The 17378-nt window shown below is 39.9% G+C and overlaps 1 protein-coding gene across 1 annotated transcript; it reads left to right on the plus strand.

Moving 5' to 3' along the window:
- Positions 1-13022: 13022 nt before the first annotated feature.
- LOC119329822 (transmembrane protein 120 homolog) lies at positions 13023-17317 on the plus strand. Its single transcript, XM_037602915.1, has 10 exons — positions 13023-13448; positions 13888-13966; positions 14084-14175; positions 14511-14615; positions 14715-14794; positions 15100-15190; positions 15261-15368; positions 15648-15734; positions 16629-16697; positions 16776-17317. The coding sequence occupies exons 1-10, from the start codon at positions 13245-13247 to the stop codon at positions 16956-16958; spliced, it is 1098 nt and encodes a 365-aa protein (XP_037458812.1). The 5' UTR covers positions 13023-13244; the 3' UTR covers positions 16959-17317.
- The last annotated feature ends 61 nt before the right edge of the window (positions 17318-17378 follow it).

A 17378-nucleotide genomic window follows, 5' to 3' on the forward strand; every position in this document is an offset into this window, starting at 1 on the left:
TAATAATAATTATCACTACTTTTTATAACATAAGTATCATCAAAATAATCATCATAATTAGCAACTTTCTTCTCATCATAATCAATTGAAAACTCTTCCGAGATAGTGGAATCATTACTAAATAAAGTCATGACCTCTCCAAATCCAATTTTATTATAATAATAATATTCAACACCCTTTAAAATATTGGGATAATTATTATCTAAAGTTGACACTCTTCCAAACCTACTTGCATAAATAATATTGTAATCATCATAAATAGGAGGCATGCAATCATCATAACAAATTTGATCATTGAAAGTAGGGGGGACTAAAAAGATCATCTTCATTAAGAATAGCACCCCCAAGCTTAGGATGAACATTAATTGCAGCAAATAAATTCTCAAACATGTCATTATCATCAAACATAGCATCCCCAAGCTTGTGGTTTTGCATATCATTAGCATAATCACTCTTTTCATTAATAGCATGAATAGCACCAATACTATAACAATTACTATCATCATAATTTTCCAAGTTGGGGCCAAAAACATTTTCAAGATTATAAGAAGTGTCACTATGTTCCCAATCATAATTATCGCAACAAGTAATATGTATAACAGAATCATCTTCAATAGTTCCTTTGGACATTGTGCCATAAGACCAAAAAACAATATCATCATCAAGTGTATCATCTTCCACAATTATTTTTGATTCATTCTCATGAGGCACAACAATAATAGGATCAACATCATTTGCGATAGATACCTATTTACCTTTGCCTCTCCTTCTTTTCTTATTCTTCTTCTTCGCCACATTATGTGTGGGTTCAATCAATTTTTCTGATTGGTCGGGTAGGAAGCTCCTTCTCGTCTCCTATTTCATCACAAGAGACAATAGGAGGGAAAGTGGAAATCTTTACCCTTTCATAAGTATTCCTTTTATATTCTATTGGTTTTCCTGTCTTTCTATAGTTGGCAATATAAGCATTCTCATTGCAGTTTACCACACAAAACATATAGATTTCATGTAGAGTAGTTTCCGTATAGTCTATGAATATGAATGCTTCAAACCAACTATTTTTATGTGACAATTCTTCACACCCCAAAAATAAACAAAATTCATTATAAAGTTCAAGGGTGATTAAGTTATTACAATATTTGGCCATGATTCGATCATGCAAAAGCATGCATTGAAAATTAAGATGACCAACTTTATTGCAAAGTTCACGAGTAATGGGATAAAGAGAACATAATTTTGTAGCAAATTCATCTATCACTTTAAGCCACCAATTGGTTTTTTCATGTTTATGCTTCTTACAAAATATATCATCCCTATAAGGCATGTCTTTGCAAAGTTTACGCACTCCACAAAAATTGACATGCTTATAAGAAACCTTTTTATCATGACTAGTGCAATCAACATTAGTTTCATGGATATTCATAGCAAGCATACTAACAACATTGTAATCATGCTTATCATTCAAGAATTTTATGCCAGACATTTTATTGAATTCTTCTTCTAACACTTTGGCACAATTTTCTGATTCATCGTTTTCAAGAAAGACATTATCAAGATAAAGCATTTGAGGCAACCTCAATTCCATTTTTGTAGTTTTCTTTTATAAACCAAACTAGTAAATAAACAATAAACTAAAAGATTCAATTGCAAGATCTAAAGATATACCTTCAAACACTCATCTCCCTGGCAACAACACCAGAAAAGAGCTTGATGTCTACTACGCAACTTTTATTCTTGTAGATGTTGTTGGGCCTCCAAGTGTAGAATTCTGTAGGACAACATCAAATTTCCCTCAAGTGGATGACCTAGGGTTTATCAATCCGTGGGAGGCATAGGATGAAGATGGTCTCTCTTAAACAAACCTGGAATCAAATACAAGAAATCTCTTATGTCCCCAACACACCCAATACAATGGTCAATTGTATAGGTACACTAGTTCGCCGAAGAGATGGTGATACAAGTGTAGTATGGATAGTACATATGGGTTTTTGTAATCTGAAAAAAAGTAAGGTAGCAAGTGATAAAACGGAGCACAAACAATATTTCAATGTTTAGAACCAAATCCTAGGGTTCATACTTTCACTAGTGCAATCTCGCAACAATGCTAACATAATTGAATCGTATAAAAATCCCTCAACGTGCGAAAAAGAATCACTACAAAGTTTCTATCAGAGAACATAGGGTGAAAACATGTATCAACCCTTATGCATAGATTTTCCCAATGTCATGATAATCCGCAAGTTGAATACCAAAACATACATCAAGTAACTCGATAGAATACCCCATTATCACCGCGGGTATCCACATGCAAGACATACATCAAGTGATCTCAAATCCAATATTCAATCCAACATAATGAAACCTCAAAGAGCAAGACTCAATTCATCACAACAAGAAGAGAGGGAAAATCACCATATGATCCGACTATATTAACAAAGCCCATGGTTACATCAAGATCACGCCAGATCAAGAACACAAGAGAGAGATAGAGATAGAGAGAGAGAGAGATCAAACACATAGCTACTAGTACGTCCCCTCAGCCCTGAGGATGAAGTACTCCTTCCTCATCATGGAGACTGCCGGGATGATGAAGATGGCCTCCAGCGCTGATTTACCCCCCCCCCCCGACAAGGTGCGGAGAAGGCCTCTAGATGAGTTCTCTTCAGTACAGAGGCTTGCGGCGGTGGAGTGGAAGTTATTGGTTTGTTTTGGTTTTTTTTGGTATTTATAGGAATTTTTGGGGCCGGTTTCATGTTATGGGGCCCATGAGGAAGTGAGAGCTCAGTAGGCGCTCCCTTGGGGGACCCGCGCCCTGTGATCTTGTCGTGTCCTCGTGGGTCTTATGCTCCTTCCTTGAAGCTTCGGTGGTCTCTTTTTTTCCTTAAAAAATCTCCGTAAATTTTCAGCCCATTCCGAGAACTTTTATTTTTGCACAAAAAAACAACACCATGGTAGTTCTGCTAAAAACATCGTCAGTCTGCGTTAGTTCCATTTAAATCATATAAAAGTGCACTAAAACCATATAAAATTGTTGTAAACATGGCATGAATACTTCATAAATTATAGATATGTTGGAGGGTATCACTGCCTAAATTGGATACATTTGTTTTGCTTACAAATGAAGGGCCTAACATGGACAAGAAGGATGAACATTGGAGCATGATGAAGCATGGAGATGATGACGCATGCAAAGGGAACCAGAACGGAGTTTTTGGTGGAGTTTTCAGCACTTTGGAGCCACCATAATGACATACGAGTACATGGACGAAATATACAAGATGGCCTTTCATAAATTTTGTCCATAACTTAATATAGGTGTCGCGTCACCTTATTTTTGGGCCAGGCCCATGTAATTTTGAAATACACTTAATCGGCTGGTTTTAGAGTCTGTATTAATAGGGAAAACGACTTAGGACATAATTTGGTTCCACCTTGCCAAGGATGGACGAAATTCCTCTCTGTCTCCCTATAAATACAGCCCTTTGGTTATCATTTTAGACTTGGGTTTTGTTTAGATTAAAGTTCGCCATAGCTGCAACTCGCGTCCTTCGTTTGTGTTCAACGACTAGACCAAGATGTCACATAACCCCACTTGATTAATAAAGCTTTCCTCTTATATTTGCAATATCCAGATTGCAATCTCAGTTTCTTGCTTGTTCTTTGTTTGCTTACAGGAAATAGACCCTCGTGGCTAGGTTGATCGTGCTCCGACGTGGTCAATAACCTCTCAGAGTTGGTTTAGCGATTGCTAAGGCGCGACATCTTCGCACGTTCGTAGTTGGATCGTCCAAGTCGACTTCCACAGAAAATGATAGCTATCTCATCGAAACATCATGACACCTTTGCACTGATCAATCTGAAAAAAATCACTCAACCAGAAAGCGAAAAGAGATAAATAGCTCTGAATGAGGTGTTCATCGAACAAAACATAAGAACCAATGAAAGGCACGAGGGGAAACAGAAAGAACTAAACACGACGAGAACAAACCAACACAGAAAGAAAAACGAACGAGCAAAAACAAGCACCAACAATTAAGTCACAGGGCTAAGGATAGACATTAGATGTCCCTGAGACAGTTCCTACAAGAAGGGTTAGTTGGATTTCACCACCCACACTTTTGTGGTAAGTGGAGACCTCATTTGTCTCGGTCGAACAAGAGATGTTTTCTTTTGGTTTCCTCTGGAGTTCACCTGTGTAGTTCGAGTGTAATCATATGAGTATGCATTAAAGTTGTTTCCAGAAACATGAACATAATGATTTGAAGAAGTACGCATTTAATCCTTCTAACGAGAGTTCAACTAGTTCCCTTTTGAAGGATATGTAGCTTCGCTCTGTGAGTGATATTCATCACCTCGAAGAGAATTGTGCTGCATGGTCAAGTTAGCAGAAACAGAGAGGTTACCGATGATGGATTTCTTCACCCAGAGTTGCTTCTTGGATGAACCTATTCTGTAGTTAGTTCTGACATACCGAGCAAATACCTTACAATTCTATTGTTTGAAGAATTTGCAGTTTGAGTCGTTAGACTCATCAATGTCAACGGGAATGGAACAATCATATCCCGAAAGTAGTGGAGCCGAGAGTTTTGCTCTTGGCAAGAACCCAACTTGTTCGAGAATATTGCTCGAGGGTCCAGTATGTTCCATCTGCATTGAGTTTTCTCTCAAAAACCAATCCTTCCTTTCTGGGATTTTCATGCAGAATAGACTTCTTGAGCACATCACATAGAGTTTGATGCCCCTTGAGGATTTTTAGCATGTCTGTCTCAAGCAAGTTCTTCAACCTAGAATTTTCATCAGATATTGCAACAAATTCCTCCAAAGAGGGGTTAGATTCACCATTCATTGTAGTTACACCTCTTTCGGTGGTAGCAACAGATGTTTCAGCAGTGGAGTCAGCATTGTTGCACTCTAAACACTTTAGGCACGGAGGCACAAAATCATCAGGAAGTTTTTCAGTTTTCTTGGCGAAGAGAGAAGCCTTTTCTTTCACAAGCTCATCATAAGAAACTTCTAGTGATTCGAATTCTTGATTCCTAGTTAGGAGATCATCCGATAAACACTCATAATTGACTGAAAGAGAATTATAACGATTGGAAAGTTCATCGAGGGTTGAATAAAGAGCTTTGTGCTCTTCATTCAGCTCTTGAATTCTTCTCCATCTCTTCGACCAACAAGGCTTCAGATTTCCTAAGGTTTTTCTCAAGTCTCTCAAGAGCATCTTACTGAGATTTAGCCATTTTAACATTCTATGGAGAGACTATATGTAGGTCAATGGATTTTTCGCGTTTTGATGATACTTGATCTCTTGAATCTTTTGCCATGAGGCAGAGTGCAATAGGCTCGTCACCACTTAACGCATCGTAATCGATATCTGAATTGTTTGATGATTCAGGTGACTCATATGCTACAAATGCATTGCCTTGGCCTAGATTTTGGTAGAACTCATCTTCACTTGACTCGAACTCTGAGACTTCATCTTCAGAGTCCATTGTCATTCCAGCATATACACCAGTCAGCTGAGATATCCTCTTCATGTTGGATTGGATCATATATTTGGCATGAATGTCAGTGAATGGTCTCATTGAAGAAGATGTGGATGATTCACTCTTCTTCGAGAGCTTAGTATGATGGTTTGTGTGCATGAATCTTGAGCAGTTTAGTTCATGCCATCTTTTGCTGCGCTTGACATCCAACTCCTAGATGGGACAACAGGCAATGCAATGACCATAGAGTTTGCACTTATAGCACTTCGTATTCAAAGGTGATAATCTTCTTGAAGATCTTGATGATCCATCCCAGGTGCATTATATAGGCACAAATTCTGTATCCTGAGGTTGTTGAGGCGCTTTGTGAGCATTTCAAGTCCTCTTGTGATGGAGTGTTGATTTTCGACATCATCTTCTTCTCTTGTGAACTACCATAGTCAGGAAGGATTTATCCTTCGGCTTTTGAAGAAGATTCCGATTCACCTTTTTCCTTCTCCATCATTTCTTGATGTATAATTGCTACTTGGGGAATGCATTGGGATTTGCCTAAAGGAGAAGGGTGAAGTAATATAGTAGCGAAAAGTATTTCCCTTAGTAAAGAACCAAGGTTTATCGAACCAGTAGGATGATTATCCAAACAACCTTTAGCAGTACCTACACACAAAAGCAAATAGTTGCACACAACGCGGGCAAGAGGGTTGTCAATCTCCTTGTACTCATTAATTGCAAGGATCAAAATGATAGTAGGAGATATATAAATTGCAAAGTAAAATAAAAGTAAATAAATTATAGCAAGGTATTTATGGTTTTAGTAATATGATTTAAATGGACCCGGGGCCATAGTTTTCACTAGAGGCATCTCTCTCATAAGCATAACGATATGGTGGGTGAACAAAATATTGTTGGGCAATTGATAGAATAGTGCATAGTTATGATGCTATTTATGGCATGATCAGTACATAGGCATTACGTCCGTGACAAATAGACCGACATCCATCTACATCTACTACTATTACTCCACCCCTCGATCGCTCTCCAGCATGCATCTTGAGGTATTAACTTCATAATAAACTGAGTAATGCTTGGAGCATGATGACATAATGTAGACAAATTAAGATCAACTAATATGATCAAACCCCATCGCTTTACCCTTAGTAGCGAAAATACAAATATGTGCCTCGCTACCGCTTCTATCACGAGGTGAGGACACCGCAAGATTGAATCTACTACTATGCACCATTTCCACTGAAGATCTAATCATTAACTTGGCCAAAGATAACTCATAAATCGGAAAGCATTACATAGCTATAACAATCACACATAATAAAGTTCAGAATATAACTCAATTAGTTTCAATGAATAATCTGATCATAAACCCACAATTCATCAGATCACAACAAACACACCGCACAAAAGTATTGCATCATATTGATCTCCGAAGAGAACATTGTATTAAAAATCATAATGAGAGATAGAGTGTGTCATCTAGCTAATCACTATGGACCCATAGGTCCTGTGGGGAACTACTCACAAATCATTGGAGGTGCAACAAGGTTGATGTAGAGGCCCTCCGTGATCGATTCCCCCTCCACCAGAGTATCGGCGGAGGCCTCCAGATGTGATTGCGAAAGAATAGAGGCTTGCGGCAGCGGAAATAATTGTTTCGGGTCTTGCTCTGGTGGTTTCTAGAATTTAGGGAATTTATGGAGTTGGAATTAGGTCAATTGTAGTTACGAGGGGCCATAAGCTCAGGTGTCGCCCCCCTAGGGATGAGCCGTGTGAGCTTGTGTCCCTCTCATACATCTTCTGGCCATCTCCTGAAGCTCCCGGGGTCTCTTCTCGTCCAGAAAAAATCACCGTAAACTTTCATCGTGTTTGGACTTTGTTTCATATTGTTTTTTTGTGAAACAATAAAAAATAGTCAAAAACAGAACTGGCATGGGGCACTAGGTTAATAGGTTAGTTCCCAAAAATGATACAAAATTGCATATAAAGCATACAAGATTGATAATATAATTGCATGAAACAATCAAAAGTTATAGATACGCTAGAGATGTATCAATAAGCAATAGCTCCATGATTTCTGGTGACTGAAGATCTTCAAAATCAGGTCTTCTTTTAATCTCACCAACTATTGGGTCGAAGGATTCATCAAGGGAGCAGCGTAGTTTGTTGACCACATCTTTGTTAGTAATATCTTCAACTCCACACTGATGTAGTCTATCGAAAATATTGCTTGAGCGACCAGTGAGTTCCATGACAATTTCCTTTCAAAGACTTCAGAAGTGAGCGAACATGGCATGAAGCATATCAGCGTGAGCATCCGTTCTTGCAACATATTCCTCATGAATGTTTTTATGGCATCCCATATTTGTTTGGCTGTTTCTAGCTACTGAATCGAATGAAAATGTTTCTGAAGATGTTGTCACATATGATATCCTTCGCTTGTGCATCCAATCGAATGTTAGCTTCATCCTTGGGTGTAGGTGCTTCTGGATGCGGAATGGCATAACCATTCTCCACAATCTGCCACAATTCTTCGTTGATAGCTTGCATTTTGATCTTCATTCTACCTTGACAATAGAGATAGTCATTTCCATCAAAGATGGGAAATCAACCAGAGTGCATGGATCTACCTGCATGCAACATACTCAAAACTCCAAGGCGGTTAGACCTTTAATAAATAGAGGCAGGGAGGCCTTCCTCTGATACCAATTGTTAGGAGCAAGAGTATATCGACCAGAGGAGGGTGAATGGGAGATTCAAAATTTATTTTGAAACTTTGAACCGAACCCCAAAACAGCAAAAAAATAACTAGGTACATCAAGCACTAAAGATAAATGCACTGAAAAGATCTGAAAGATACGGTGCTATGATGGCTAGGCAAATCTTTCGAGGAAAGACAAAATGATCGAACAGGAATAGTTGCTCACTACTTTAACTATAATGATGGTAACATGGTATGATGACAGACTGAAAAACATGGGAGAGCAAACAATACATGTACATATGAACTAAGATACATATGAACGAGTGGAAATACAAGAGAGACAAGAGGCAACACAGAACGAATGTAAACTATTGTGAGATGTTGCTCAGAATATAGCTAATTGAATGACCATGTAAAACAACCAAATAAAGAGAACATGTAAAACCACAGAATAAAGAGACGGGCATACAAGCAAACAACCTCGAGAACAACAAACTGAAACATACTGAACAACATGAAGAACACAAATGAAGAAAAAATACAACTCATATTAGATCAGAGATATCTATCGCGACTAAGCACCTAATGTAAACCACAAAAAGGAATGTGGTAGTATAGCATGCACAAGTGGTGCTCGATGGCGATAGATGATTTGGTAGACCAGTTCGCCCTTCTACAAAAGGACTATGTCTAGTTGGAGGGACTGGTGATTGAAGACAAGAGAAAACCTCTCTCCGTCCTATTCTCCTTCACCTCAAAGCTGACCAAACTCAGGTTGATTTCACTCGTGGTAGATACTTGTCAGCGATCTCCAAACCTTTGACAGACTTCTTCACGAACCATAATTACTCTTGATTGCTGAAGACTTTGTTTGTTGAAGACAATTACTCTTTGACACTCAAGTCGACACCTATCCGTCTAGAGAGAATGCAACTATCAAGAGTAATAGTTACAAGAACTCTAACTCAGATCTACCGTGATGCTCAACCACTGTCTAAGTTTTGGCTCTTGATTTTCTCTCGGTGGATCTTAAACTCAAATCTCTCGAGAGGGGATGGTCAATCAATCTTCTCAGAATCTTAAGTGGAGCAACCAACATACAACGTTGGTGCGGGGTGGCTATTTATAGTTTCACCCTTCCTTGATGGGAAATGACAAAATTGGACACGCAGATCAGCCAATTGGTCGAACGACATGTTGCCGACGGTAGGATTTTGAGCATAACAGTAACATTCCTTGCGGAGCAATAAATGCTAACTCCTCGGTCCGAAGGATATATCATGTAGCACCAAAGAACATCGTCTTCTACTTACAAGTAATCATTCAGAGAACAAATAGATTTCTCTCAATCTTTCATAGGTTTCGGCTAAGTATCATAGCGGACCTAAGCTTCGAGAACCTATACCCCTCTTAATAGTACGGTGGTCCTATGACTCAAATAAGAGATAGAAGAACAACAAAAGAATGCTACGTCTTCATTTCGCCTTCCATCTTCTTGATTGCAGTCATTCTTCCTCGGACAAACTGAACAAATATTGCTTTGCGTTAGCAATAATCTTAAGGGGTCAATTCCTTCGCTAGAATCTTCTCGCTCTCATTACTTCTGGAAATGTAGCTCTGCCTTCTCTCCCACACAGACAATCTTCGGTGAAGTTCTTCAAACTTTAACACTGGACATAGTATTCTCCTCGGACTTGCATGGACTATTTCTCTCTATGTGCGCTAGTAAAAAAACCAGTCCATGCTTGTTTCTGTCAACAATCTCCAAAACACAAGGAGGCAAATTATTGCACCAACAATTAGTTAATCATGCTTGCCTTACATTTGACACAAAATCGTAGAGGTGATAAACCTTACCTTTCTTTGTTCTAAAATAAGAAAATATAAACCTCATATGTCCTTTGGTAAACCATAGAGCCTTTGCTTTCCTAGCAACTGTGACAGCCATTTGTTGTGCTTCGTTTGAAAGTATCTATTTTTACACTTTTCTTGCTTGCATAATTAATTTTTTATCTATTTTATTTTTGTTGATACAAATGTGACCATTCCACGTAGAGGAAATATCAAGGAGATTACAAACAAAATGGAAACATGTCTAGTTGGTGTGTGATTGGGGACGAAGATAGCGCATGACAACCCAAGTAAAGCAAAGCAAAAAACTATTGTGTCATGATTTCTATTTTCATCTGTCCATGATGTGCATGATTGCTCACATATGTATGACATGAGAACACCGATAAGGATGAAATAACGTGTCACGAGCTTCTTTCCACGTCAATATCCGATGGTGCACGGCTAATGACACAAACATGACAATCTCTTAAAAGGTAAACCGTCACGTGAGAGCATAAACGGTGTGAAAACATTGTTAATTACGCATGCTTGCCTTACATTTAACACAAAATCGTACAAGTGATAAACCTTACATTTTTTGTTTTTAGTAAAATATAAACCTCATATGTCCTTGATTGAACCATAGAGCCTTTACTTTCCTAGCAACCACAAGAACCATTGTTGTGGTGCATTTGGAAGTATCTATTTTACATTTTTCTTGCTTGCATAGTTAGTAAAAATATGTATCTATTTATTTTGGATTGGTACAAATATGACCATTCCATAGAGGAGAAATATCAAGGAGATCAAGGACAAAATTAAAATGTCAAATTGGTGTTAGATGGGAGACGAAGATAGTGCATGACAACTCAAATAAGCAAAGAAAGAACCATTGCCTCACGATTTTAATTTTCATTTCTAGATATGTCTGTGTTCACTTCAGTGATGTGCACGATTACTGACACACGTATGGCGTGGGGATACCGATAAGGATGAAATATCATGGCACGAGATTCTTTCCATGTCGATATCCGATGACGTGCATGGCTAATGATACAAACACGACAAACCATAAAAGGTAATTCGTCATGTAAAGACACAAGCATCATCGCACTGCATCAACAAAGAAAGGGCATGCGTATATTTCATGCGATCAAACCGCACATCCACACTCCACGCCATCCAACGATAAACACTAGCTCCTTCGAAAGAATATCTGAAAATGCACCAAACCCATAAAAAAAAGATAAAATCAGGTGCTAACTCTTAGTCATTTGAATTTGCATGTATGTTGGTCTCCTAAATATAACCTCACATGTCTTTCGATATACCATAGAGCATTTGCTTTTCTAGCAACCGCCAAAACCGTTTGTTGTAGTGCGTTTGGTAGTATCTATTTTTACATTTTCCTCGCTTGCGTAGTTTAAAAAATATTTATCTATTTTTATTTGGGGTTGATGCAAGTGTGATCATCCCACATAGAGGAAGTATCAAGGAGATCACGGACAAAAAAATCATGTCTAAATTGGCGTGCGACGGGGGACGAAGATAGCGCATGACAACCCAAGTAAAGCAAAGCAAAAAACCATTGCGTCACGATTTCCATTTTCATCATTAGATCTGTTTGTGTTCACTTCAGTAATATGCATAACTGCTCACACTCATATGATGCGAGGACACCGGTGAGGTTGAAATATCATGGTGCGGGCTTCTTTCCATGTCGATATCCGATGACGTGCACGATTAATAACATAAACATGACAAACCATAAAAGGTAAACCTGCATGTAAAGATACAAGCATCATCGCACCACATCGACGAAGTAAGGGCACGCATGTATTTCATGCAATCAAACCGCACATCCACACTCCACGCCATCCCACGATAAACACTAGCTCCTTCGAAAGAATATCCAAAAACATACCGAACCCCTCAAAAAATAAAACAAAATCAAATTAGGTGCTAACTCTTAGTCATTTGAAATTTGCATGTACGTTGATCTCCTAAATATGAACCTTACATGTCCTTGTGTAAATCATAGAGCCTTTGCTTTCCTGGCAACTGTCAAAACCGTTTGTTGTAGTGATTTTTACATTTTCCTCGCTTGCATAGTTTTTAAGAATATTTATCTATTTTTATTCTAGGTTGATACAAATGTGATCATCCCACATAGAGGAAATATCAAGGAGATCGCAGACAAAAAAAAATCATCTCTAAATTGACGTCGGATGGGGGACGAAGATAGCGCATGACAACCAAGTAAAGCAAAGCAAAAAACCATTTTGTCATGATTTCCATTTTTATCTTTAGATCTGTTTGCGTTCAATACAACGATGTGCATAACTGCTCACACTCATATGATGTCAGGACATCAATAAGGATGAAATATCGTGGCACGGGCTTCTTTCCACGTCAATATACGATGACGTGCACGGCTAATGACACAAACACGACAAACCCTAAAAGATAAACCGCCACGTAAAGACACAAACATCATCGCACTGCATCGATGGAGCAAGGACATGCGTGTATTTCATGCGATCAAACCGCACGTCCACACTTCACGCCATCCCACGAGAAACACTATCTCCTTCGAAAGAATAACAGAAAACATACCAAACCCATACAAAATAAAATAAAATCAGGTCCTAACTCTTTAGCCATTTGAAATTTGCATGTCCCTTCGCCCCCTAAATTTGACAGTCAGGGGAGTGATATTCTTTTCTTGAGAATAAATGTTACCGTGATCTTACCGTAGAGATACTACTAGATAGTTTAGGTATCCATCCACGTGTGCTTAGAAAGTGATTGAGATCGACTCTTTGCATCTCAGGGACAACTTTTGTCGACGATAGAAAAGGAAAAAAAGAAAGAGTAGAAATCTAATCGCAACACCCTCCAAATCTACTCATCTCCACTGCCCCTATATAAACTGAAAAGGAAAGGAAAGAAAGGCAAAGGGGCCTATTTAAGAAGACCTGAAATGGGCAAATCGCATCTCGTCCCCCCGCATTAATCTAACCGGATCACAAATCAAACCAACCCACACCTCTCTCTGCCTGCCCATTTCCTCCTCTCTCCCTCTTCCTCCCCTCGCCGTGGGCTCCACCCGTCAGCCTACCGCGTAGTAGAGACTAGAGAGAGAGCGACAAGGGAGGGAGGGGGGCTAGCAGCTACAGAGAGAGAGAAGGAAAGGGCGCCGGAGGAAGGAGATGGGAGAGGAGAGGAAGGCAGGGGAGCAGGCGGCGGAGGCGGCAGCGCGCGCGGCGGAGCAGGCGCGGGAGCTGCAGGACGCCGCCGCCGCGCTGCTCTCGCGGACGTGGGCGGAGGAGGAGGCGCTGCGCCGCCGCGCCGCCGCGCTCAGGGAGGACCTCGCCCGCCTGCGCAAGGCCGCCGCCAACGCACAAACCGAAAAGGTAACCAACCTTGCTGCTCCCAGGCTGCCGCGCGGCTCCCCCTCCTCCTTCTCCAAGTGCGCGTGCGTGCGTGCGTTGCGTGCGCGTGGGCGTGTCGGCGGGTCGCCGAGGAGATCGCCGCGCGGGTGTTTGCTGCGCCTAGGACTCCCAGCGCGGCTAGCTCGGCTCCGCGCCGCTGCGCTGCGCTGCTTCCCCGCGCCGGATCACTCGCTGAGGAAGATCTACGTGCGTGCGTGGAACTGCAGTTTGGTGCGCTGTGGAAATCTCAACTTCCCGCACTGCCAAGACGTACCCGTGGACAGGGACCCTGGACCCTGTCTCTGAATCACCGCGCCATTATATGCGTTTGACGCTGCTGGTTCATTGATCGTCACAATGTGCATGCAGCATACTTTTCTTCTGCTGATGTGACTGTGGCCTCTTTGTGTGCTTGTGGCAGGTCCACGAGGACTTGGATCGAGCGTCATGCCTCATAAGTGATGGTGACATTGCGACGATTCTCCCTAACAAGGCGCATGGTGATTGCTGCTCTTCTTCAGCTTGAGCTTGTTATTCATTTTTGTCATATTCATATATACCTCTCTCTTTTCTGAGGTTCTGTTCTTCTAATATTTTTCTGTCTTGGGGGTTTACAGGCACTTTTTTGAAGCTGTTATTGGGACCAGTGAATCTCCGCGCAAGGAAGGAGGTACAGCTCAAGGTGAAGGAGGAATACAATAGCTACAGGGTATGTGTAAAATTGTGTTATCGTTGCTGAAAATCTAGGCCGCTATTCTTATTTTGAAATGAGGGCTTAGCATGATGCTGGCTGCAAGTGTGTTTGAGCCACCAATACATAAACAGCTTTGAAATTTAGTTTTCCATTTGATCCGAGTACTCTTTTAGGGGGAATACTATCCTTTAAACCTTCTACAAAGTGAAAGATGTACCTGCTGAGCAATGTCTGAGTTGTTTTGCAGATATAGATGTTAGATTTGTGGAGAACCGTGTACTGATATAGATAATAATCATTAGCTGGTAATACTTTACACTTGTTAATCTTTATTCCTCTTTTTTTTTCAGGATAGGACTGCCATAGTGTTTCTTGGTTTTCCGATGATTCTGTTGTTTCTTCGGTCATGGCTATGGAATGGATGCTTTCCAGCATTGCCAGTTCAGCTATATCAGGTATGCTCTGATGCTCGTTCAGGTAATCTGGTAACAATATGAACTGATGCTATGTTCTGAAAGATAAACTGACAGGTCAACTTATCTTATGTTTAACAGGCCTGGCTGTTACTCCTCTATACAACTTTAGCTTTGCGAGAGAACATATTGCGAGTTAATGGAAGTGATATCCGTCCTTGGTAAGGAATAATCACTAACTACTGTGGATCCATTGTTTTTTCTTAATGGTGATTCATTGCATTTTAGTATTGACCACTATTTTCATCTCTCATTTGATGCTTTGCCTTACCTGACTAAAAGATAACAACAATTCTATTCTTCAATACCTGTTTATCCACCTCTGACATGTTGCTTGCTGGCCTTCACTTGTTATGATTTTGTCTGTTCTTTTTAAAGTCATTAACTCATTATCCATATAAGGACCAGTAATGTTAGTTCTTTTTGGTGCATTTGGCACTTAACAAAAGTTCATTTTATTCTTAAGGTGGGTATGCCATCACTATTGTGCCATGCTGATGGCTCTGGTGAGCCTCACATGGGGGATTAAGGGACAACCTGATTGTGCCCGCAAACAGGTATGCTTATAGATCTTTCTCTTCTGTTCCAAACACGGAAGCATGTGCTTAGCCTGTGCTCTTTTTGCAGAGAGGTGTCGAGTTATTTCTGTGCTGGGCTGTGATGCAAGGTTTTGCCATGATGTTGCAGAACAGATATCAACGTCAAAGACTATATACTCGAATTGCTTTGGGGAAGGTAATACATTTTGATAGAGAAGGGCAAAAAACTGGTTCTTTCTGTATTCACTCTGGTAGCTCTAGCCTATTATTTTCCTTATCAGTACCTCCTTTTGTGAATAACTTCACGATTTTTATGAACTTTATTCAACTGAAATTATCTTCGCACCATCTATCTTGTCGCATGGCATGTTTAGGCACCATATGACTCTTCTACTACATCCATTTACCGGTGCAATCATCTGCTGAAACTTTAGTCGAAGTAGTTTTCTTTAACTTGAATATTTCTTTCCGGCAGGCTAAAAGGATGGACGTCGTGTGGGGCGAGACTGCTGGTGTTGAAGGCCAACTATTGCTGTTGTGTCCCGTCCTTTTTCTCTTGCAGGTATGCTGTTATCTTTAAGCCTTTGACCAACAATTACTCTGTTAGTATATACTTTATTTGGCATAAAATTGATGTCATTAGATTCGTACTCAAAAGTACTTGTGTGAGTTGTGGTTATGGTTTTGTATCACATAAATCTCTTCTCTCCTACTTAAAAAACACATAAGGTTTTGTCGTCCGCTCGTCCTTCGTCCAACCTTACATACGTTCCCCCTCCTCTTCCTATTTTGATTTATCCCCTCCCATCTCATGGTTTTTCCATCGTTATTTCCTAAAAATTGCCTCAACTGCCCCACTTCTTATTGGCTTGCCAAATAGAAATCTGTTTTCTTGGGTAAGCTAATAAATACTTACCAAATAAGTGCTTATCAAATTAAATCCTATTTTTTCATACAATCACATTAATATGGACAGGTAGATCATAGGCTAACCTACTAGCATGTTTATGCTCCCATTATAACGCATGGGCAATTATCTAGTTACATACTAATAGTATAAGTGTTGGTCAAATGCTCGTCTTACGAAACAAAATACACCCAAGGGGTGGGAGAAGAAAGGGAAGTAGTGAGTAATGTAATCTGGAATGTAGGGAGTATTAAATATGCAAATATCAACCCAAGCTCATGAAGGACAGATTAGTTTTGTCTTCATAGTTCACATTTGATCTTGGCATGATGTGCTAAATTTTCCTGTTTACCTGTTTGAATAATAGTATCAGGTCATTTATCTAGATCCTGTTTTACCTGTTTGAACAATAGTATCAGGTCATTTATCTAGATTGGTTTTTCTGTGCGATCAAGTGAGCATTCTCGCCTCATAACATCGAGTTATAATATTTCTCTCACAAATGTACAACGCCCGAGGCAATTATCTTGACTTCCCTTCTATTTATAGGTCTTTGAGGGTTATGTTGGATTTTTACTTCTTCGGACAGCTCATAAAGGGATCATTCCTGAGTGGCAGGTAAGGAACTTCTAGCTATTGATGCAACCAGGATTTATCATATTGGACCCATTTTATAACCTATGCATGCTGTCACAGGTTGTGGTGTGTGGGATCCTGCTTATTGCAATGGCAATTGGCAACTTTGCAAACACAGTGGACACATTGATGGTTAAGTCCAGATTCAAAGCAAAGATGAAGAAGTCCAAGAGCAAACGAGATCTTGCTGCATGCACGTCACCGACTCGCTCATCGCTGACAAATTCGGCAGCTGGAGCTTGAAATGGAGACGTTCTCATCATATGAACATTGCCCATATTCAATCAGGGGCTGTCAAAATTGTAAAGTATTAGTTTTTTTGGCCACCAGCTCCTTGTGCTGACAGTCTCTGTCAAAGCTCATACCCATGTAATCATCAAACGACTCGGTTGCTGATGGTGTCAGGTTGAGGGTAACTAAGAATAAACTGTTCATGTTTGTTTATTTATTTTTATTATGGACATCGAGTGGGCTAGATGAACTTAGGACTGTAAGGGGTAGTTAATTTTTTTCCTGGTATAGGATAGTTATTTGCGAGACTTAGATTGTCAAAATCAAACATGCAAATTTGTATACAAACTGTGACCCTGCCAATTTCTTTCTCCCTGAGACCGTGAGGTTTTTTCTTGTTGATAAGCTCTGGTACCGGTCTCTGGATTTAGT

This window comes from Triticum dicoccoides, chromosome 7A (assembly GCF_002162155.2).
Source record: "Triticum dicoccoides isolate Atlit2015 ecotype Zavitan chromosome 7A, WEW_v2.0, whole genome shotgun sequence".
Lineage (NCBI taxonomy): Eukaryota > Viridiplantae > Streptophyta > Magnoliopsida > Poales > Poaceae > Triticum > Triticum dicoccoides.